General features: G+C 39.4%; 1 protein-coding gene across 2 annotated transcripts in view; it reads left to right on the top strand.

Moving 5' to 3' along the window:
- vta1 (vesicle (multivesicular body) trafficking 1) overlaps window positions 1-25,561 on the top strand; it is a 30,935-nt gene continuing 5,374 nt past the window's right edge. For both annotated transcript variants that reach the window (XM_080860471.1, XM_080860472.1), the window contains exons 1-4: window positions 1-194; window positions 15,087-15,181; window positions 23,957-24,084; window positions 25,090-25,165. In XM_080860471.1, the coding sequence (XP_080716597.1) occupies window positions 104-194; window positions 15,087-15,181; window positions 23,957-24,084; window positions 25,090-25,165 (390 nt within the window). In that variant the 5' untranslated portion in view covers window positions 1-103. The remainder of the gene's footprint in view (window positions 195-15,086; window positions 15,182-23,956; window positions 24,085-25,089; window positions 25,166-25,561) is intronic.

Genomic DNA, 25,561 nt, shown 5'->3' on the forward strand with positions numbered 1-25,561 from the left:
TTGGTGTAATGTTTAGTATGGTCTCAGTTTTGGCCGTTTTACCAAACTCTAACACCTCCGAAGCTTTTTGATTACCTCTGGTACCATCACTCCGGGGCAAGATATGAGTCTTCCACCGCAATTGAAAGCAATCCAACACCATTTAAGAACAGCGCAGGAACATGAACAAAGGGACCCTGCTGTGGCGTACTACTGTGAGTTTTTCACTTTTCTTAGCAGTCATGCTACTAGTGATGTTAACCCGTATGGTAAAGTTGACACTCCCGATAGCTAAACTTAATAAAGTAAGGTTAGATAGCTGGTCAACTGGGCCAGTGAGTCACTACAATACACTTGTGTGGTGGTCGTGCCAGCCTACACTTTACAAATCTAGCTCGTTCCAAAACTATTCAACCATAGGATGAGTTCGAGTTATATTGGCTTTTTGACGTGCATTGTGAAGGGGTTGCGATATTCGATTAAACAATGTTACCCATACAGTCTCTTCAGCCGTGACATGAATATTTGCTTGACTTTACGACGTATCAGAAATATGGCTCGACTGTCTTCTTGTATTATCTCAATTACTTTCCACTGCACAGACAAATGCCGTGGTCGAGTAGTCTAAAATGTCCTATGTCCTTTCCTAACCACTTTACCTTGACTTCATTGGAAGTTATTATTATTATTAACGCTATCTATAGGTTCTCGTCTGGAACGGTTTGTGGCAAAGTATATGACCCACTGAATTTGTGATGCTGAAAAGACTTTTGTAATTATTGTATTTCATATGATGGCTAGCTCTACTCCACTAAAGTACGTCTACTCCACTAAATACTTTGTTTTTTTGTCTTTAGATAACACAAGACAGTTTTCAAGGGGTTTCTCTAAGCCCAATAGAATACCATTGCAGAGTAAAAGTAATGAGTCAGAATGAGTTGTGTGTGGGGTGGGGCAGCATTCTGGATATGTTAAGGGTGTGATCGTGTAATGATGACCAATAAGTGGCTGGGTCATGTTAATAGTTTTTTTTGTTGTTGCCACAAGGAATTGTGGGAAGGCTTGACCTCCTCCTTCCCTTTTGTCACCACCTTACCGCTGTTAAAACATTGTTTGTTTTACAACCTGTAAAACACCTGAGAGAATTGTTCTCATTCCATTGCGCTCTCAACAAGCATGACTTGTTAACTCCTTAACTCTATGACACCGGTCCATTTGGTTTAGTGTATTTTTCAGTATGAGTTTAAAACTAGTATTAGTATTAAACCCAAAGTATTGACATCTAATTTTGATGATTGCATTACGAATTGCGAAATGCATTTTCATAATGAATGACCAAATTGCACATTGAATTGCCCATTGGAAAACACATTTCAAATTGAATAAAGATGCCAAAATACCATAAAGCGATAGGATTTCAGCTATTAACATGGCATGGCCTCTGACTTTTAAAGTTGTGGTGTACATCCTATTTGTCCCATGATGTGTCATCATAGGGCCAAGGATTTTCCGTTAAAAAAAAAAATCACATTTGGTGAATTCCGTTTTTTTTTACGTTTCAGCTCATTTTGTTCACCCTGAGGTATATTGATGGCTTAAAATGAGTGAATAATATGTGCCCTTCTTAGATTGTTGGTTGCCAGCCATCAACAGAACAGAAGACTTAACATTCGTCGTACGTGGTTTAGTGACAAACCTGGATAAGTTAACTCAGAATAAGTGGAAAACCTCCTTATAGAAGAGCCCTCTGACGTGGTTTGCAAGGAGAATGAACCAGTGGGTGTTCTTTTATTAGGAGGTTTACCCCTAATTCTGAGTTAACTTAGCCATGTTTATCATTAACCACGTACAACGAATACCCTTCCGGGAGTCTTATTTGTGTACTTTCTGTACTGTCTGGTATTTTGGATGAAGCAATAGTTTAAATGAATTTGAAGAAAAACGTTCACTCCCGAAAAAAATGTAAGCCGCTTATATTTACGCCGATCGAGAGAGGTCTACGCCGATCGGTAAGCCGCTTAAACAAGGTTGATGTAACATGTAGCTAGTAGTGACAGGTAAGCCGGTTATAGGGAGTGTTATGCGTACATGCGTGCCTACGTGGCAGTAGACCACCAGGCTACAGACCATAAATGGAAATATCAGCAGTAATTTAACAACTGTACTGATATTAAATGTACTACTAACATGCCATTCTCAAATTAAAGCCAGTTACATGAGTATTTTAAACTCTAGAAAGAAAACGCTAAGCGGAGATTTAGTTATGTTCTGATGTCGATTCGCTGTAATAAAGATGGGTTCATCCTGTTAAGATTTCGATTGGATGAGATTCATGTTGCCTAGTGTAATGTCCACTATTGTAATGAATCTATTAATATTAGTTGTGTAATTGTAATCTTGTAGCAATACCTCATGTTAAAGTTAAAGTAATTCAGTGCAGTGCTAATTAGTCCCCATTCTCATTGACGACCACACACATTAAAGGGAGATAAAGAATACTGCTTTGGTAATCGTGGGTCTTTTAACAGACTAGAACCAGCAAATACATTAACAGGTCACCATGCTGAGCCCCTACATATAATATAAAAGTTGACTTGATTATTTTTGATTATTTTTAGCCTATGTTATGAATTGATAGTGATGACTAGACATGATGTTAAGTAGCAAATGAGCAAAACATGCACCAACATCTCATGTCATGCACTCTTCATTTCTCCCTCTCGCACATCTGGTCACACAAATACACACCGCTGTTGAGCTTTGAACCTGGTTGCGGGATGCACTATAGGTATTGTTGTTTAAAAACGCAAAAGTACTTTTTATCCGATTACTCGATTAATCGATGGAATACTTGATAGAATACTCAATTCCAAAAATATTCGATAGTTGCAGCCCTACATGCATCCTAGTAGACATCATTTCGGAATTTAGAGCTGTCATTATCCAACGTCACACTACACAGAATATAATTATCATCTTGTTGTCTCCGCAGCGGGAGAAAAAAAGAAAAAAAACTGTTTGAATGCAGCTCCGCGGCGGGATAATGCACAATAAGGCTGAACCATCTCCTCGTTGCACCTTCTCCTTGTCTGTGTCAGAGGCTTTCTCATTTAATTTTCTTTTCATAGTCCCTGTCTTAAGCCACCAATCCTTGACCTTGTTAATAGATTAGGCAACTCTTTATTAGATTAGGCTACTGGCTGTGTTTTCTTCGTTCTGAGGTGTATGTTAGAAATGTCGCAATAATTTGCTTTTGGCCGTTGCGGACCATTACGGGGCACTGGCGGACCACCAGTGGACCACTGTTGCGGACCACCACCTCTCTGCGGTGATTTCACTTACAGGAACTGTGCAGCAGCTCAGCTGTTTGCTGTGCGTAAAATTGATAATAAGGCTGCGTGATATCACACTGGTTCAAGGAGGTTATGTTTTCATGGTGGTTTGTCTGTCTTTTTGCCTATAAACAGGATTATGCAACAACTACCTGCCCAGTTCTCATGAAACTTGGAAAGGTATAGTTTAGGGGATTAATATGGAGTCGAACTGATTCATGGGGCACGTCCACAAATGAAGTTTGGATATTTGTGTGTTGTGCCATCTTGCACCACCAGAGCTACGTAGTACATAGCCTGGATTGCTAGTGGGAACGACTGCTGTGTTTATCTGTCATTCACATGACCCTGTACAATCTAAATTAATTTGAAGATGATGGCGAAAGCAATTCCCCTTCAAAATGCCTCAGAAATAGAACATTGCTGTATAGTGTTTCTGTACAGTGCCCTCCACAAATATTGGCACCCCTAGTGAATTTCACTCAAAATATTCACAAAAGTCTTACCTTTTCATTGAAGTAAAATTATTGAAAGGAAAAAAAAAACTGTTGACATTAAATAAATACTTTCATCTGACCATATAACTCGGTCCCATTGAAAGTGTGACTTACATTTGGCAAACTGTAGGTGCTTTAGTTTGTTGTTAATTGACAGCAGAGGCTTTTTTCTGGCAAACCTCCAAAACAACCTGTGGCGATGTAGGTGGCGTCTGATGGTAGTTTTGGAGACTTTCTGACCCCAAGACTCAACTAACCTCTACATATCTCCAGCTGTGATCCTTGGAGATTATTTTGCCAGTCGAACCATCCTCCTCACGGTGGGTGGGATCAATTTACAGACAGGTCTTTTTCCAGTCTGACTCCTTACATCTCCTGTCGCTTTAAACTTCTTAATTATTTCCATGATAGTGGAAATGGGTATTTTCAACAGTTTAGAGAATTTCTTGTGTCCATTTCTTGATTTGTGAAGCTCAACAACTTTCCGTTGCAGATCGTCACTGTGTTCTTAGGTCTTTCCCATAGTGATGAATGACTAATGGAATTTGGCCTGTGTTACTTCATATTTGTACGCCAGTGGAACAGGAAGTCATGGTTGACCTCTAGGAGTTCCTTATCAAACAGGTGAACTTTAAAATGTAAAACATGACTGGAATTATACTTCAGTTAGATTTGTATTACAAGATTTTTCTAAGGGTGCCAATAATTGTGGTACACATGTTTTGGGGGAAAATATTTAATGTCAACAGTTTTTTTTTCTTTCAATAACTTTACTCTAATTTTATTAATTTTACTCTTTCGTGAATATTTTGAGTGAAAGACCAAGAGGATAAACAGCAAAGACATAGGGGTGCCAATATTTGTGGAGGGCACTGTATGTGTTCTCTTAGGTAGAAAAAAAACTTATTTGGTCATGTTTTAGTGCTGCATTAGAAGCATTTGCCTTAGTTGATAATTTCTCAGTTTGCTGTGTGAAGTTGTACGCAGATATTTTGCTCTACCCCTGTTACAGTAAGGCCTACAGAATTAGGCCTATATCAAATATTTTCAGATACAGAAATTACTTAAGGGACACACCCTCTGCTTTAGGAAGCTACAATGGATAAGAATTGGTTAATATAGTTAAGTAATCTCACTATCTACGTAACAAGGCGGCCCTTTGTCTATTTTTAAATACAGTATCACTTTGGCCTTTGTTATCTATGGACAGGGACAGAATTTGTAATTACTCCAAACCTGGCCATAATCATATGGGATGTTTGACATCTATACAGTGCTTGGATCTATTCATCTATACAGTACGTTTGAGTAAACCTTTCTTTACTTAGGCTAATATGTGCTGCGTGTTTGGAAATCAATTTTTCAGCATGGAGATTTAAATCTATAGTGTACCCACTTTTTTGCAGTCTAGTTGAGGCTTTTTTGTGGAGCAATGGTGACTAGAACAAATGTTCCACTGGAGGTCAGTGTTGGCACAGTGAGACTGAACCAGTTATAGGGGGATGTAGGTCAAGAGTTATTAACCGGAACAAAATGCTTTCATTAATTCTGAGATGAAAAGGCAAGTCTTGGCATTGAAAACTGACAGGCAAAAAGCATTTTTTTTTGTCTTGGCTGTTGGTTTGTTTTTGCAGACAGGTGAAAGTAGATGTATTTCTATACTCTGATAAGTGCATGTGAGATTAATGTTATGGCTGTCATTGATTTTCCTGTAGTGTTTAAAGCAACAATACACAGGGATTTTCCGGTATGGTATTTTTATCTTCCTCAAATTAGTTTAGAATGTATATGGGCATGTGAACCAGAGATAACGCTGTTGTTCCCACTAGCTACCTCAGCTATTCACCGTGCAGTGTTCTGTGCTCTGGGTAAATGCTCGCTAAGTATATCTTCAAAATATATCAGTTGACAAGCTAGCTTTTATCAGTGCCAATAGTACAGTGGTTGGTGTTTGCAGGGCAAGGTAGTTGGCTTTGGTTGGCTAATTAACCTGTTAGCAGCATTCTGTATGTCTCAATATGTTCTTTTTATTTAGTGGTTACACATGTAGCAAAATCGTACATTCTACACAACATCATTGGTATTGGTATTATTTTTGTCACACAACATAAAATGCTTAAAATCCTCACTTAAACGTTTGAAATAACCAGACCTGGTTCTGGCTGATGGCACAGATAGTGAGTTTCTGTACTGCTTCCCTGTGTGACGTGTTGAGAACAGAATGACGCCCTATGACGTGTAAAAAAGGTGACTTGTTTTTGTATCTGTGCTGTGCTGTACTGTGCTCTGGAAAAAAGGCCTTGTTAAAGACAATGTGTCTGGGTTGTGCCTGGCACTGTGATGAAAATCTATGGAAATGGTGATTGACATTGTTCCTCCCACTTTCCGTGGACGAGTCTTCCTTCAAATGGAGCTGAAGCTACATAATACAGTCCTTGTTTTGAGGAAATCATATTGCGCGGGTTTGCATTCCTGAATATTCAATTCAGGCTGCTTTCAGATGTAAAAAAAACTGGCACATGCTGAGACTCAAGACCAGTATTTCATGAGTAAATCGTCAGACTTGCGTCATATGTCACAATGCTTTTTTCTTGAATATTATCATGTAAGATAGTTTCACAGTCATTTTGTAGTCTTTTGAATGTCTCAAATATCTGAATTAACAATAACACCCTGACTGCAGCATGTGTTCAGAAAACGTGCTCGCCAAAATCCATAAAAAAATATGCAAAAAGAATGATGAACCCAAAACTCTTTATCTGATGCGAGGCGAGGACAAGAGATGTCCTATTTCCGATGTTCTATTTCCTGAGAACAGTCAGGAACCTTGCCACCAGATTCCAAATCACCTGTAGGTGAGAGAGTAAGAGAGATGGGAAGACATGAGGTGAGATTGATAATAATATAGTCAAGATCAGTTGTAAAATGAAATAGCCATTTTGATGCCCTTATAAAGTGGAAGTATTTTGATTTGCAAATTGCTTTGAGCCTCAACATGCTCAGTGCGGAATTTATTTGATGTCATAGGATTAGATTAGATAGGTAAGATTATATTACCATCATTGTTTTCCTAAGTATCTGTAGGTTTAGATGGGACAATCTATATTTTGTCCTGCTGTCATTTCTTTTGTGCCGCTGATGTGACATCCAAAAGTACTTTAATGTCTTCTTAAAATGACAGAAATTGGAGACATGGTGGTTTGTGAGAATATAGAAAAATTACTGAGAATAAGTGACTGCTCTGTTCCTAGACTGCAGTGGGTTATGACCTAATAGTTTTAATGGTGGGTATTTTGAACAGTTTCAGGTTTTCATTTACTTGAAATGTTGGAGCAGTACAGGTTTCATGATAGTGGAATGTACAACTTGAATGTATTATCAGTGCTCATTAAGAAACTATATTTCATATAGACCACATAGGACATGAGATCTCTGGCAAGGTTCAGTGATTAATCAGAGACTTTGCATAAAACATGCCAGGAGCCTTTTCTTGATCAAATGTTATTTTTTGTTGTATATCCATTGTAGGAAATGGTTCTGTAGTCCCAGGGCTAGCAGGAACAAGCTTTGCTTGGCTCTTGTAAAATGCTGACCTTCACCCGTGTGCTTCCTGGCTTTTATTTTCTCTAGCTATTTGAATGTGCCAGGTGATATGGCATCCCAGATGAATACAGAAGAGTGCTGTTCTGGCATTTCACTCTCCCTTGGGGCTTTTCCATGTTCTCATTTCAGCCTTGTCACACCGGACCTGTGACATGCAAGGCCTTACTTTGGTGATATGTACCATCACAAGCATCCATTCTACCTAATGATAGTAACCCTAAGTGAAGACCCCCAATATGTTCCATTCTTTTGCTGGCTATGCTCTCTCCCTCTCTACTCCATGCCAATGTGCATGCATGCATGATGTACGCTACCGCTACCGTTTGAATCACTGAGCGATTTCCAGTTATTTTATAGTTCCAGTTCCAGTTATTTTAAAATAGATCAGAAATAATGTAATAGACATTGTTAATGTTGTAAAGGAAACGGCTCAATTTTAATTGAATACCTGCAGAAGCTTAAAAGGCCCATTTTTTTGGCCATTTTTCAGTGGCTCATTAAATTAGCTAATGGGAAGTTATCATGTTACAAAAGCGAATTCATCATTAGGAGCAACTATTGCATTAATGTATGCGGCTGAAAAGACCACTGTTTAAGACCACAAACATCAACGTATGTAGCTTATATAATTAACGCAACTCTGACCATGATATGTATTTCACTTTAGAGACATAAAGTGATTTTAAAGGATTCAAAATGGCCATGCACAGTTGATGCTAGTAGCCTAAACTCAGAACTCCGAGGATAATTACATGTGTTTTACTCCCTATAAGTTAATCAGCAGCATTCATTACAAGAGCTAGTCAAATGAATGTAACTTACTCATCACGAATATCCAGCGGGGTCAAGACGAGCTCAAAGTGGATACGTTCGTCCTCACTGTCTTCACCACTTTCATCTGAGGAGTGGTTTTCCTCCTCACTCACCAGAGCAAGTTATGAAGTATGAAAACAACTCAACGTGTAGACTTGTTTTTACTGGTGAAATGGGGTGTTTTCTCAGGATTTCTTGCTACGTCATGACCTAACGGCGAACGCTGTTTTACCATTCCCTTATCATATGAATACCCCTCATTTGCTAATGGGTGGGTCATTAGTTAGTTTAGTTTAAGTCTCCTAACAAAATGCTAATTTCTTTTTTGGGTTCAAACTGTATATATATTCAAAAGTAAAAGAGTGGAGATCCAAGGTTCTTGGGTGTGTTATTAATATGTATCTAAGACAAACTCTTAAGTTTAAAGGCATAATGACAAAAACTCCCAACAAGACCACAATATTCCCCAAGGGTCAACACCAACCCTCCAGGGTTCATTAGTTTTTAAGTAATTTTATTTGTCAGTGTATTAATCGGAATTAAAAGCCTTTATAGTTTATCGAAACATAACGTTGAATATGTGAATTTGTAATGTAAAATTGTCTAAAATACTTGAAAAAATACTTGCGGTTAATAGTCAGGAAAATACGGTGTATAAATCAAGAAACTTGAAATGGAAGCAACATCATCTAAGTGCAGAGTGGTATGAGCTGCAGCAAATATTCCTTTCCCTAGGAAACAGAAAAGCTGCTACCAGAAAATAAAACATAATGCACAATCTGAAAAGGCGGGGTTATATACATATATTATATATATATATTATATATATATATTAAAGGCACCCAGTGCAACATTAGGGCATCAAAATGGAAATATTCTGGATAAGACAATCTTTATGATATTGACATTTACTTTAAGAATAGAATAGAATAGACTTTATTTGTCATTGTGCATTGGATACACAACGAAATTTGTTTGTGCAACCACTAACAAAAGTGCAGTTGTGCTGGGTGGAGGGTAGGAGTGTAGTGTGATTATTAAGTTCTGTGATGGCCCTGGGGATGAAACTGTTCTGCAGTCTGGAGGTGCGGGCTGTAGTGTCCTGGTAGCGCCTGCCAGAGGGTAGCAGGGTGAAGAGATGGTTTGCGGGGTGAGTCTCATCCTTTAAAATGCCACATGCTCGGCGGAGGCAGCGCGTCCTAAAGATGTCATCCAGGGGAGGCAGTGGAAGTCCAACTATTCTCTCAGCAGACCTTATGACCCGACTGAGGGATTTCCTGTCCTTTTCTGTGCAGATGACGTACCATGCAGTGATACAGTAAGTGATCACATTTTCAATGTAGCAGTGGTAAAAAGTCTTAAGCAGCTCGGGAGACAGGTTGTTTTTCCTCAATATTCTCAAGAAGTAGAGCCGCTGTTGTGCTTTCCTTACTGTGGCAGTTGTGTTCATCACCCATTTCAGGTGCTCTGAGAGCATAACCCCCAGGAACTTAAAGCAGGAGGTCCTCTCTACTTCCTCACCATTGATGATGAGGGGTTGAGGGTTCGCCTTTTGCCGCCTGAAGTCGACTATGATTTCTTTTGTCTTTCTGACATTCAGGGTCAGGTTGTTTTTTTGACACCATTCTGTCAGTCTGTCAACTTCGTCTCTGTAGGCACTTTCATTTTCATGGGTGATTTGTCCTACAACAGTGGTGTCATCTGCAAATTTGATCACAGTATTTGAAGGATGGGTGTTGGTGCAGTCATATGTGTATACGGAGTACAGCAGGGGACTCAATACACAGCCTTGTGGAGCTCCAGTGCTGAGGGACAGGCTCGAGGATTGGTAAGGACCCAGTCTCACTGTCTGCGGGCGATCTGTTAGGAAATCCTTAATCCACATGTCACAGGCTGTAGCTGAGGCCCAGATCAAGGAGTTTGGTGATCAGCCGGTTGGGGACGATGGTATTAAAAGCCGAGCTGTAATCTATAAAGAGTAGTCTTACATATGTCTCCTTCTTGTCCAGGTGTGTCAGCGTTGAATGGAGGGCTGTGACGATAGCGTCCTCAGTGGACCTGTTTTCCCTGTAAGCATACTGATGCTGGTCCAGGGAGCGAGGGAGGAAAGCCTTAACGCGCTTCGCCACCAGCCTCTCAAAGCACTTGGCGATGATGGGAGTGAGCGCCACAGGTCTATAGTCATTTAAGGTGCTGATGTTACTTTGCTTGGGCACAGGTATAATAGTGGCTGTTTTAAAACAGGTTGGTACGACCGCTTTGGCTAAAGACATATTAAAAATGTCCGTAAAGACATCTGCAAGCTGGTATGCGCATTCTTTGAGCACTCTTCCTGGAATGTCATCTGGTCCCTCTGCCTTCCTTGTGTTCACAGACCTGAGGATGAGTCTTACCTCCTCTGCTGTTACCATGGCTGTGTGGTCTGTGCCAGCAGGTGGGGGAGCAGCTCCATTATCTAGCCCAGGTGTCTCGAAGCGGGCATAGAAGTGGTTGAGCTCCTCTGCTAAGGAGGCATTGATGTTTGTCGGTGGGTTGCGGCTTCCCCTGTAGTTCGTGATCTGTTGTATGCCTTGTCTCTGTTGGTGAAGTGGCCCTCAATCTTCTCCCTGTACATGGCTTTGGCCTGCTTGATGCCTTTTTTCAGGTTGTGCCTGGCTATGCTGTACTGTGCTCTGTCACCTGATTTGAAAGCTGCGTTGCGCTCCCTCAGAAGGGCCTGTACCTCCCCAGTCATCCAGGGTTTCCTGTTAGGGGGAATCCTGCTGCAGGTGATGGTGGTGATATTTTCAATGCAGGTCCTGATGTAACAGAGGACAGCGAAGGCATACTCATTTACATCCTGATTAAAAAACAAGGTCCAGTTTGTTCTTTCAAAGCAGTCCTGGAGCTGTAGAGATGCATCTTCAGGCCACTTCCTAAACGTTTTAATGGTAGCTTCTTGTTTTTTAATGATGGGGCGATATGCGGGAATCAGGGATAGTGACAGGTGATCAGACTGGCCCAGGTGTGCGAGGGGTGAGGCCCTGTATCCCTTTTTAATATTGGAATACACACAGTCCAGAATATTTTTTCCTCGAGTTGCGCACTTTACGTGTTGATCAAAGCAAGGCAGCACCGTCTTGAGGTTGACATGGTTAAAGTCACCAGCCACGATAAAAACGCCCTCTGGATAAGTGGTCTGCTGTTTGTTTATAGCTGCTAGTAGATAGCCAAGTGCTGCATTAACGTTGGCATCTGGTGGGATGTATACAGCGGTTACCACGGTAACGGAGAATTCGCGTGGTAAATAAAATGGTCTGCATTTGACTGCTAGCATCTCTAGATCAGGTGAACAATGCTGATCGATGACAGTGGAGTTTGTACACCAGTCCTTATTTACATATGTACATAGACTCTTACCAGAAGCCTCTGTTCTATCGCTGCGATGAAGTGAGCGACCTGCCAGCTCCACTGCTGCATCTGAGATCCCCGAGTGTAGCCAGCTTTCCGTGATAACGATGATGGAGCTGTCTCGTATGGTTGACCGCGTCGATATATCTAGATGAAGCTCGTCCATCTTATTTCCTAGAGACCTGACATTTGCGACGTAAAGACTGGGCAGTGGTGGTCTGTTTGGAGCCCTTTTTAGCCTAGCCAAGTCGCCAGACCTGCAACCCCGCTTCTGTTTACGTTCCCTCCTCCGTCTTCGGGGTATGCCGCTCGGTGTATCTATCCATGGAGACGCCGGTGTTCTTGCTATTCCCGGAGGAATCCCATGCAAGTGTTGAAAGGCACTCGTTATCGGAATTTGGCATGTTCTACCGAAGTAAAATAAATCCTCTCTGTTGTAGACTATATTTGACGATTGATTTGGTTTCATTTGACTGATTTAACTGCATTGTTTTTGGGAGCACTGAGCCGCTGCGACTATGCGCGTCCCCATGGCAACAAATGATCCATATGATACTTCACCATATTAGCACATTTGCATCATTATTTGATACTTTGGGCGTTAAAAAGAGCGCTAAAACTAGCCGCCAGAGCATAGCCCTTTATTTATTGGTGCCACCAATAAATAAAGCAGGATTCCAGTCAATGGAAAAATGGCCTCTCCCCACCGGCGATTGTTGTTGTTTACGATTTTCTATCAGTTCTCACCACACAACGACGTCTCATCTTTGCTCCTTGAATGTCGATATGTAATGGTATGGAGTTATTGAAACTTACTACGTGTAAAAAAGACTAGAAATTGAATGTTTATTTTTCGAGTCTCAAGCCTATAAAGTTGCACTGGGTGCCTTTTAAGGTTATTCACTCTACCTGTATGTATGTTTAGACATTGAATGTAACTGCTTTGTAATTATGACTAGATAAGTGGCAGGGACCCCACAGGTGAAAAGAGCAGTGGTCTTCCTGTCCCCCAGTTAACACTTTCAGTATAGAAATGAAATGAATCTTTCTGATATTTAAAACAGCATTTTGGCTGTTGTGTTCTTGTCTTTGTTTTGACAAGGCTTGTTTTTCAAGCCCATGTCATTTTTTAAAAGGAGCTTGTTTTTAATTTCTCTTGGGGACCACAGTCAGTGGTCTATGCATGATTGTGGTAATGGGTTTTGTCAAGGGAAAGGGATTGTCATTAATGACGTCTGTGTACACTGTAACACTCCCTCTCAGTGTACTGTGATTTCTGCCTGAGGGATGTCTTTAATCATCCTCTGCTGTTGTGTCCGTAGACCTTGAATATATATATTTTTGAGGCTATACAGACAGAAACGAATCTTCGGACATTTTTGTTAGTGCCAGCTGCAAGGCAAGGCAAGGCTATTGGCTGTTAGCTATTTAGGTTATTAGTTTCGCTATCCTATGTGAAAAAAACACATGAGTGCTCTAGTAAAAGCCTAATGTACATACGTATATACATCAGTGGCGACTTTTGGTCATAAAAATGAGGGAGGACAGGTGGTGAAGAGGTGGGCGGTGGTGAGAGAGACCTGGAGGTGATCTTGGTATTTCGGGGCTTGGTGAGGCACTGTTAAAGGGGTTGAATTGTTTGTAATAAAGTGATGTAGGCCTAATAAAAAGTGTAAGTTGTTGTGGGCATGTCGGTTGTTTTTACACTGAAATATAGTAAAGGTGGCAGAAATGTTTTTGAAGATGATGTTTTTACATTTGAATGGGCTGTGTGGAATTTTAAGGTATTTTAAAAGGCCTAAGCATTTGGAATTTATTTGAAAAAGTAATCAAGTCTCCTGGATCTCTGGGTGGTACATGTATCAATTACATGCTCATACCACTGGGGGTCTTGTTGGAGACATTGATGATGTGTTAGCTATGTAGTCACCCCAATAACCCCATCCCTTCCCATAGACCAGACTTCCTTAACGGGAAAAATAAAACATTTATTTAAACTAAACACAGAACTTATTTTCCCCAGCAGTATCATAAAAATAATAATTCAGTCAAATACAAATCACATAGCTTCTTTCAAATTAAACCTTTCTCTTAAAACACAGTGAATCCTTTCTAAACCTTTCTCTTAAAACACAGGGAATCCTTTCTTTTAAAACACAGGGAATCACTTTTCACATTAACCTTTCAATTCAACCAACAAAATAGTAGGCTACATGAAATCACAGTAGCTTCAATACATGTTATTTAAGGCATTTAGTCCATCCACTGCAATGTAACTGTCCATAAAGTTCGTGCTGCTCAATTTACCAGTCAGTCAAGTGTCCATTTCACTCACGCAAGTACCTTTGGTTCAGTTGTAGCAGCAGCTTTGGCAGTAGCGGTGGTGGTAGGATTAGCCGTAGCAGTAGCTAACTCTTAGCCCAGTGCTACTGTGGAGAATATGGAGTGGCAGAATGCTAACGGGAGGAGACACGAGGGGAGGGAGAGAGTAGAGAGCAATACACTTGAACCCGTCGTGCAAATCACTGTGTACCGTGGACTCGGACGACGTCTTCTTCTCAAAGACTCGCCAGCCGTCCCCCGGTTCTTTTGATTTACAGCTTTCAGTTCTCATCTTCTCATCAGCTATAACAGCTAGGGGCAGCCGTGGCCTACTGGTTAGGGTTTCAGGCCGGAAACCGTAGGGTGGCCGGTTCGATCCCCGACCAGTAGGAAAATGTGGGCGGGGGAAGTGGTAGACCACTGCTCTCCCATGCCCACATCCACGGCTGAAGTGCCCTTGAGCAAGGCACCTAACCCCGATCACTGCTCCCCGGGCACCGCCAATGGCAACCCACTGCTCCGGGTTAGTGTTACTTCACTTCACTGTGTGTGTGTGTCACTTCCCTGGATGGGTTAAATGCAGAGGTTAATTTCAGAGTGTGTGTGTCTACACCACCTCTGCCACTTTTTCAACACCGCGCTGTCATCTTCTCCGAATACATGTTGCTCTGCCCTTCATTCTGATTGGGCACATCGACGAATGCCACGTTGCTGATTGGCTGCTTGATGACAGGCTAGCATTTCGAACTGACCCGCCCAAAGGGAGGACCGTCCTCCCTTTCCTCCATTCACTTCAATGTTAAAATGAGAAGCCCGCGCTTCGCCCAGGTTTTGAGCACTTATAATGGGAGTCAATGAGGGGGTTAGGGAGGACGGTCCTCAGCGGACCGTTTAGCGATTTAGAAGTGCTAAAATAGACTTTTACCGCTAATAACCTATCAAATACCTATGAAATACTAACAATTATTTAATAAATATGTTTTATTTTTATTATAATTTCTTCTGTAATTTTTTTTAGGGAGGATCTTCCTCCCTTTCCTCAATGGGGGAATCGCCACTGATATACATGTAGACAGAGAGGGGAGATAATATACATATCTTTTTAAATCATTAAATTGATAATAATTTTAAATAATTTGTCATTTTATAGGTCGCCTCTATGCCATGCAGACAGGCATGAAACTGGACAGTAAGACCCCAGAGTGCCGGAAGTTTCTTGTCAAACTAATGGATCAGTTGGAAACGGTAAGAAACATGTTCAAAACATACGATAAGTTTACCTGATCAACTGTAATTTGGAATCTGATTAATTTGTTCAGTGTATTGATCTAAACTGAACTTGTACTGTAGAACGTGTGTTGTAATGTAAACAGTAACACTCCCCAGTCACCTCTGCATATCTCTTCTGTAACCTGATATTACCTGAACCATGCCCATGATCCATAGGGATATGAATTGAAAACCGGTTCCCAGTGGATCGATTCCTTGGAATCGTTAGCCAAAGTCCTTAACAATATCGCTATCGATTCCAGTGCTGTTGCGCATGTGCGATGACGTCCCACGCACGCAGCCTTGTTTTGTTTAGACCACAGCCAACATGCTGGGTAGGCAGAGGTGTTCAATAGTTTGGTTATATTTCATGCGAAAAGATGACCACAGGGCCACTTGGAATGCTTGTAAAACGTCTATTTTGTGAAAGGGGGGAAATACTATCAATATGCAGAAACATTTGTCCACTCAACATGCAATAACTTTGCAGAAATGTCCCGTTTTCGATGCGCTACGGATTAGAGCTGCAACGATTAGTCGACGACGTCGATTGTGAAAAATGGTCGACGCGGATTTGTATCGTCGATGCGTCATATAATATTAAAAACAGAGCTACCGGTACTTTTCATTTGGAATTGCATATAGGAAGTGCGAAATAGCTACGAAAACCGAATTATTCTGAGATGGCTCATGTTACCATGGAAACAATAAACAAAGCTTGGTTTAGGAGCTGCTGCATATCAGATATGGCTAACATAAAAGTTGTAATTTTTCTCAATGATGGTCAATTATTAGTAGTTTAAGAAGTACTACTTCAGTATTTCAAAGAGAATGGGCTGTGGGAGCATAAGAACAGTAAGTGTCTAGCAGCAATTATTTTAGACATATATCTATAACTTATTGTAAGGTTTACTCTTACATGTTTGAAACAGAACGTCTCATGGAGGATGCTTGCTAACGCTATTTCAGTTATGTTAAGTACAATGTGGTAAATCAGTGAATTATCAGAGTATCCTGTATTTTCGTTTGTTCTGAATAGTTAACCTCCTCCACTTAGCAATCTTCAAACAAAAGATTGTGGATTTTTTTTTTCATATGTTGAATTTGAATGTCACCTGCAGCTCAGTTATTTTGCACTTGCAGAGGCTTGATTGCTATTTTGAGTTCCTTTTAAAACTTTATTTGGACTTTCTCTTTACTTTTAAAAGCATATTTGCACTCTTAATTTGTATTACTATTTAATATATTTATTATGAAGATTACATTTGTATTAACTTGTTACTCAAATACATTTGAAATTCAAATTCCAACATTTTTAATAATTTTTTTTAATTTATGGAAATAATCGTTAGATTAGTCGAAAAAAAAGGTTGATAGATTAATCGATTACCAAAATAATCGTTAGTTGCAGCCCTACTACGGATTGATTATAACGTTAATGAATCTCAACCAAGCAACTGCAGCGTGGCTAATGTTTGCGCTTCATCTGTTAATATCAAAGGTAAACTCCTCCAGACCCTGTCTATTGTGTAAGTGCCATTTGTTTCATTGTGTAAACCAGCTTTCACTATATGAATAAGTCCATTTCCACTTTGAGAGTTTGTTGACCTATTCTTAGGTTTGTTTTTGGTTATTTAAAATATGTAAATGTAAACATACATACTGTATATTCTGTGCATTATCTATTCACATAATATTATATAAAAGAAAATGAATGTAAATAAACCCGTTTGTACTCTTTTTTTCCCCCTCTTGAGAATCGATAAGAGAATTAATAAGGATTCGGGTCGGTAAGCAGAATCGAAAATTTTATCGGATTCACTTTAATCGTATCAATAACTATCCCTAATGAAACAATGTAAGCAAAAGACCTCAGCTGCATTCTTGCACGCAGAAGTCTTCTGAGCTGGCTCCCTCGGAAGAGCTTTCTTAAGTTGAACGCGCATTCATATGCACCTAGATTTGCATACATACACGCCCGGCCAGCTCCTTATAAGGGCACGCAACAGCAGTAATGTGTTTAGTCGGAATCATCCGAGTCTACGCGAAAGCAGCTCAGTATTTTTTCTAATTCTCTCTGTCTGCAATACCGCGCTCTGCCTCTCCGCAACTTTGGCACTCTCACACTTGCCAGGCATAGACAGTAGAAGAAAGCACACGCAGCAATTGACTGGTAATGCAACACTGGATACAGGACTGTAAATCTCTAAAAGAAGTCTCTAGAAATCTGGCACCTTATTGAACGGAATTAAAAAAGAGTGAACGTGCCATTCACAGACACCTGAATGAATGCGTTCACAGTAACGTTCATCAGGCAGTAATACAGTACGTTCAGTTCACGTTCACCAAATTTATGAACGAGTTCATGAACTTTCTTTCAATGAACGCGTTCAGAAGCAAAACTGCAAATGAGAATAGTCTGGATTGCTGTACTTGCACAGACTAGACTCACTACACTAGCGCAGCATCCTGGTGTTGTCCTTCATTTATTTCATGACATCAAGATGCCTCGTAGAATCATGATTATAAATGTGAACGTAATTGTTAATTATACAAATATTCTCCTATTTATTATTATTATAATTATTTGAATCCGAGGATGTCTATAGAGTTGATGTGAACGCAATCACCAATGATTTCTCACAAATTCAACCGTTAACTATTTTAACACGGACAGTTTTCGTGGGCCATCTTGTGGTTATTTGAGGAATGGCATTGAGGAATCGCATTTGAGAAGACTCCGGCAAAGTTACGACTGCTATTGCACACTCTGAAAGTCTTCTGAAGTTCAGAAGAAATCTCAGATGAGAAGAAGTTGGAGAATGGCAAATATTGTCCTAAATCCACCGAAGTGGAGTTAAGAAGAAAGTCCTTCTTAAATTCTTCTCAACTGCGTTCGAGAATTAGGCCCAATGTTGTTATGTCATGTATGCTCAATGATCAATTACTTCAAGTGTGTGCACAATGGTTATATAAACTCAGTTGCCAGATTAGTGGGACTACTGAATAAAAAAAAAGTCTAGTCATAGTACACCAATCCAGCAATCAATCTTAGCTTCATGAAGGTTATAATACTCAGTATTTGTTTAAAGTCATTGAGAGAGCTAAAATAACAGAAACACCTTTGTGTTACACATACACACACAAATACCTCATTACAACTCACAGTGAAAACCATTTATTGAACGTTTATTTAGTGTTATGGTGTCATGTGAGAATGGACGCTAAAGATTTGAGCAAATATGTCCACTGGTGGCCATAAATGATCATCTTTATTCTAAGAAAACTTTTAAATATCCTTAAAAAGGTTTAGTTCCATTTGTATTAAATTATATATACAGCCGTGGAAAAAATTAAGAGACCAATTCAAAATTATCAGTTTCTCTGGTTTTACTATTTATTGGTATGTGTTAAAGTAAAATGTACATTTTTGTTTGATTCTATAACCTACTGGCAACATTCCTACCAAATTTCAAATAAAAATATTGTCATTTAGATCATTTATTTGCAGAAAAATGACAATTGGTCAAAATAGCAAAAAAGATACAGTGTCTTCAGATCTCGAATAATGCAAAGAAAACAAGCTCATATTCATTTTTAAACTACACAATACTAATGCTTTAACTTAGGAAGAGTTCAGAAATCAATATTTGGTGGAATAACCTTGATTTTAAAATCACAACTTTCATGTGTCTTGGCATGCTCTCCACCAGTCTTTCACATTGCCGTTGGGTGACTTTTGCTACTCCTGGCGCAAGAATTCAATTAGCTCGGCTTCTTTTCATGGCTTGTGACCATCCATCTTCCTCTTGATCACATTTCAGAGTTTTTTTATGGGATTCAGGTCTCGAAATTGGGCTGGCCATGACAGGGTCCTGATCTGGTGGTACAACGTTGTCCCGGAAGAAAAACTTGCTTCCTTTTGCTCTGACAATGTTCCCCAACTCTGAGAAGTGTTTTTTCCAGTAGGGCAATGCTCCATGCCACACAGCCAGGCCAGTAAAGGTGTGGATGGAGTACCACCAGATCAGGACCCTGTCATGGCCAGCCCAATTTCGAGACCTGAATCCCATAAAAAACCTCTGAAATGTGATCAAGAGGAAGATGGATGGTCACAAGCCATGAAAAGAAGCCGAGCTGCTTGAATTCTTGCGCCAGGAGTAGCATAAAGTCACCTAACGGCAATGTGAAAGACTGGTGGAGAGCATGCCAAGACACATGAAAGTTGTGATTTTAAATCAAGGTTATTCCACCAAATATTGATTTCTGAACTCTTCCTAAGTTAAAGCATTAGTATTATGTAGTTTAAAAATGAATATGAATGAATATGAGCTTGTTTTCTTTGCATTATTCGAGATCTGAAGACACTGCATCTTTTTTGCTATTTTGACCAATTGTCATTTTTCTGCAAATAAATGATCTAAATGACAATATTTTTATTTGAAATTTGGTAGGAATGTTGCCAGTAGGTTATAGAATAAAACAAAAATGTACATTTTACTTTAACACATACCAATAAATAGTAAAACCAGAGAAACTGATAATTTTGAAGTGGTCTCTTAATTTTTTCCGTGGCTGTATATATCTGGCTGATGTTGCAGTCCCTTCAATTTATCTTCTAAAATTATAATGGGAAAAGGTGGAAAACCTCTGGGTGCCTGTGCAGCTTTAACCAGCTGTAATACAGAGGGCATTTCTCTCTCTGGCATGTGCTTTAGGCTCTGGAACTCTGCAGACCGTTTACAGGCACAAAAACCTGTGTAACACTCTAAAGGAAAGACAACAACCTGTGTAACACACTAAAGGAATGGAATAACCTGTGTAACACACTAAAGGAATGGAATAACCTGTGTAACACACCAAAGGAATGGAATAACCTGTGTAACACACTAAAGGAAAGAAAACAACCTGTGTAACACACTAAAGGAATAAAACAACCTGTGTAACACACTAAAGGAATGGAATAACCTGTGTAACACACTAAAGGAATGGCATAACCTGTGTAACACACTAAAGGAATGGCATAACCTGTGTAACACACTAAAGGAATGGCATAACCTGTGTAACACACTAAAGGAATGGCATAACCTGTGTAACACACTAAAGGAATGGCATAACCTGTGTAACACACTAAAGGAATGGAATAACCTGTGTAACACACTAAAGGAATGGCATAACCTGTGTAACACACTAAAGGAATGGCATAACCTGTGTAACACACTAAAGGAATGGCATAACCTGTGTAACACACTAAAGGAATGGCATAACCTGTGTAACACACTAAAGGAATGGAATAACCTGTGTAACACACTAAAGGAAAGAGAACAACCAGAAAAGCATAATAGGTCCTCTTTAACATTTCTGTTGCCTCTGTTGCTTACTTAGTGTATTGCGTACACACATAGCCAAACACCAAGTGTCGACTTCAGTTCAGAATTGGGTCTATATAAAAGGCCTGTTTTTCACTTGTACCAACAAGAGTTTTCTATAGTACTGGTCAAGTGTTTAAGTGATGGATACTCATAGTGGAAAATCCTTTTAACATACAATCATTTTAAGAGAAACCCAGGTTGATTTGTCATCTTAAATCAGACTCTGTCTCAAAGTATATTTGTAAAGGTTAGGGAAAACCTCTAGTTTGTTCCCCAGGACTAAAGATGAAACAAAGTTCACTTTCCTAGTTATGTCAGAGTTCAAAAGACAGACTTTATTGGTGTTCTTAGAAGGGGCCAGCAAGCTGTGTCCTAGTGCTGTTTTTGTTTATGCACAGGTATTTTTATAGACATTTTGGAACCAATTAGGAAGGCTTCAGGATTTAAGGCAGCCTTTATTTCAACAGTGGTGACATTTATAGGGCCAAATGTTATACCAACAGGAAGCCCTAGCTTCCATACAAGGGTGCACATCCAGGCAAAATGTTGTAAAAACAAATTAGGTCAGGTTTCTGTAACCTTAGCCTCTTTGTTGTACACAGTTGTTAAATGGAAAAGATATCATACAAGCCTACTAAAACAGGGTTTCAACCCTAACATTCAACATGCGGTGTGTCCAACTAGAATTGAGTTTTTGCTAAACAGGTCCTTTTTACAACATAGTCTTAGATCTTCAGAATAATTGTACTTATTTTTGAGCTTTTTAAATCCAAGTGGCACTTAAGCAGAAAAAGCCAAGAATCACATTTTGCCCCAACTTGCATTCTCCATTTTCAACATTCAGTCATTTTCCACATTTTTTGCACACAAGTGATGTATTGTGTCATGTACAGCCCTCTTCTAAAAGATTCATTGAGATTTCATTAAAGCATGAACAGTGAGCCCTTTCATACGTCCTCAGTCCACCTGTTGAAATGTAATCAGTATTTGCTTTACAGATTTTACAAAGAAACCCGAAGCTCTCTACCAGACTGTAACATCTCACATCTCGGAGAGTGCCTCTCTGGAATTACAAGAGAGTGGAGTTTTTGGGTGCGAGTAACTGCAAACCATTTGATAGGCCTAGAATATCCCAACAATTCAAACTTTAAAGGTCAAACTGACTTTAGCCTCAAGAGAATAAAATGTGAAATGGCCACAGCCCACTGTCTCATTATTCAGTGTAAAATCATGCACAACTACTACATTACATAATGCCTGTGCAGATGTTGACACCCTTTCCTTTGTGTGGAAGAGTTTATGGGACATTATTATTTGATGTATTATTTCAAAACTCCTGATCAGTTATGAGTACTAGAGTACAGTATATGAACTAGAACTAAAATAATGTATTTCAACACATTAATGGTTCACCAGCTATTTATTTCAAGTGTTGTAGTTGGTTTGTATGCACTATGAAATAATTCAATCTGTCAACATAATCCATGTAAGATAGTGGGGAAACATTAAATGTGGCAATGTGTCTTATTTGTGTGTTTTTTAGGTGTGAGAATGGTGAGAGGTAGTTGGATGCGGTTAGCGATGACGCGGCGCTCTTCCCCTCAGCTTTGAACTCTCAGTGCTTCAGTAGTCAGGCAGTTCATGTGTTTTTGAACACTCAAGGCTTCAGTTGTCAGGCAGTTCAGGTGTTTTTGAACACTCAGGGCTTCAGATGTCAGGCAGTTCATGTGTTTTTGAACACTCAGGGCTTCAGTTGTCAGGCAGTACACGTTCATGTGTTTTTGAACACTCAGGGCTTCAGGAGTCAGGCAGTACACGTCCATGTGTTCTGGAGGACTGGCTATGATTGGGTCTGAAGGAAGGGCCTGGCTAGCTAGCTTGCTAAATGTGCCTAGATAACTTTTGCTTGGTCGTTTCTATGTAACAAAAACTATATAGCTAACATTACTGATTAGTCTGGTTCCTTCCTGATTAACAGGGAGTTTTTCCTTTGCCATTGTGCTTGCTCTAAGGGGGTCCAGGCACTGGGCTCTGTAAAGCGCCTTGAGACAATTTGATTGTTTTGTCACTATATAAATACAATTGAATTGAATTGAATAGCGTGTCAGAATCATTAGTCATTTCTTCACCCATTTTCAAACCTCTACATCATAGCTGAATAATTCACAAAGTGTTAATAGCTTTGAAGGGTAACACGCCTGTCTGACTATCTGTCTTCTGTCATACTGTCCCACCATCATGGTTCTTACATATCTGAAAAGATATCCTCCCTAATGTCAATTACTTTTGCAATTGCTGTAAAAGTAAAACAATTGATGAACTCAAAATTATTTGTCAATGAAGGCTAATATACATTTTATTGAAATGATTGCAGATTTGGATCTACAATAACATCTACAATATGTCCTGTGTTTTTGTTTGGAAGACACAGAGGTTGGAAATTACAGTAATCCAACTCCCAAATCCAAAAGTAATCCAAAGAGTACCTCATATTTAACAATGGACAACTTCAAAAGGCACAAGTTTCAGTGTTGTCACGTTCCCCACATATGATTGTCCTTGGATTACATTTCTATGGATAGAGCTTAAATATACAGGGCACAAAATAGTTCACCAGATTCTCTGAAATGTGTTGTAACTGCAGAACTTGTGGATTGCTGTTAGATGTGTGCATATATGGTGAGATTGCTCAAGATGGAGTGTCTATACATTAACACATCCTACATTTCTATTAATAATAATAGTAAATGCATTATATTTTAATAAATAATTTGTTTTTGTTTTCTCTCTAGAGATTTATTAAGACAGTCAACAAAATTTGCTGTTGCATAAAACTGTATGTGGTTTTTCCGATGCAAATGATATTAGCCAACTTTTAAACATAGCACAAAAAGTAAGAAAATTTGTGTTTGGTAGATTATTTCTTTGTTGTAACAATGCTTCTCGGCAATACAACTTATACCATTGAAAAGCCTGTTTAGTTCCCTTTTAAATGGTGCCACATTTGTAAGGAACATGCATTTGTGGGATGAGCATCACAGCTGAGTATGTGGGTTGCGCCCATGAAAAATGTGCCAAATCTTCTCTGCCACTACTAAACAGCTTATTGGAAATTTGAGTTTGGAAGATTATTTCTTTGGGCGCACCCCACATACTCAGTTGTGCTGTTCATCCCACAAATACATTTTACTTACAAATATGGCACCATTTAAAAGGGAACTAAACAGGCTTTCCAACGGTATAAGATGTATTGCCAAGAAGCATTGTTTCAACAAAGAAATAATCTACAAAACACAAATTTCCTTACTTTTTGTTTTATGTTTAGATGGTGGTAAGAAATGTGATGATACTAACCATGTGCATTTTCTCCATCCTGTAGATGAAGAACGCACTGGGTAATCATGAATCCATCACTCAGGAGATTGTTGGCCACGCTCACATTGAAAACTATGCCTTAAAAATGTTCCTCTATGCCGATAATGAAGATCGATCAGGACGCTTTCACAAGTAAGAGTGCTGTCAGCTACTTCCTGTGGTCTGTACTAATTGTTCAAAAAAAGAAAAGAAAAAAAACGCACAGGATCATTACTCTAGATAGATGTTTATATTAGGGCTGAACGATTTGAGAAAATAATCTAATTGCGATTCCCCCCCCCCCAATATTGCGATTGCGATTTAATATGCAATTTTTTAATTGTATCCTCTTTTTTTCCTCGAAAAAAACCTAATCAATTATTTAAATATGACCAACACAATATTAGATACAAATAGCGTAAAATATTCTTTCCCACATTTTACATTTTTATTTAACTGCTCATTACAGAAACAAGAACAACAAATTGGTGGCTTTGCCACTGTGCATTTAAGGTAATTTAAACAAAGTCATTGTAAGTATAAACACAAGGCATGCACTTTTTAAACACTGTGTGCAAAATTAACCATCTTTTTTTTAAACCATGTTGTAATCGCGGACGTTGAGGTTAGAAAATCGCGTTTTACCATATCGCAATTTAATTGCAAATGCAATTAATCGTTCAACCCTAGCTTATATACATCTGACAGATCATGTGAACATTTTAAAAGGTAAGGTTAAATGCACAATATAAAACACTGACAAAAATGTACGTCATGTACTCTAGGCCTATGGATGAGATTCACTTTCTTTTTGGTGCATTGTCTCTATTCTGTGACTGGTTGATCGATGCAACTACATTTCCCATGATGCATTTGTGACATGTCACATTGTAACTTTGAGGTAGTGTAATATTGATCGATAATAATAAATTGAACAATCTTGCCTTACGATGACAATAAAATAGAGGGGCAGTCCTAATCCCAAGCTCTGAGGTTCTCCAGTGGTGGTGAGGCTTAGGTACTTGTGCCTGTCAAGACACATTAAAGGATTATCCTGTGAGAGAAAATGTAAAGCAACTGTGTCATTTTCTAGTAATGCTTAGATCAGACAGTATAGAGAGGAGGATTAACCTTTAACAACACTTTTCCCCTCCACAGAAATATGATTAAATCATTCTACACAGCAAGCCTCTTGGTAGATGTTCTTTCAGTATTTGGGGAATTATCAGAGGAGGTAAGTCCTTATTTAAAGTTTTATAGTCATATTCTGATAGTGACGCTACCACTGAATCATACCTTAATAATACTCAAGTCTGTCAGCTGGTCACTGTGGCTGCAGATGTCTTACTGCAGAGAACTGACCTGTGTTTGAGTAACTGACAAGGATTCACTGAGTGCACAAGTCCCCCAAGGGGAGGCAGATTTCCCTTCTGTAGAGAGCTCACTGGGAACACGGCCCTCTCACAATGAGCCTACTGAGTGCTACTCTTACCTTGCTTTCTCACACTGTGGTGAACATAAGGGTAGTGTTGGATTACCTGTAAAAAGAGAAACGTTTTAGCACTAGACTTGGGATGTATTTAAGAAGTGGTAGACGGTGAAGGGAAAGTCATGCTTTGAGGGAATTACT

This window comes from Sprattus sprattus, assembly GCF_963457725.1.
Source record: "Sprattus sprattus genome assembly, chromosome: 2".
Lineage (NCBI taxonomy): Eukaryota > Metazoa > Chordata > Actinopteri > Clupeiformes > Clupeidae > Sprattus > Sprattus sprattus.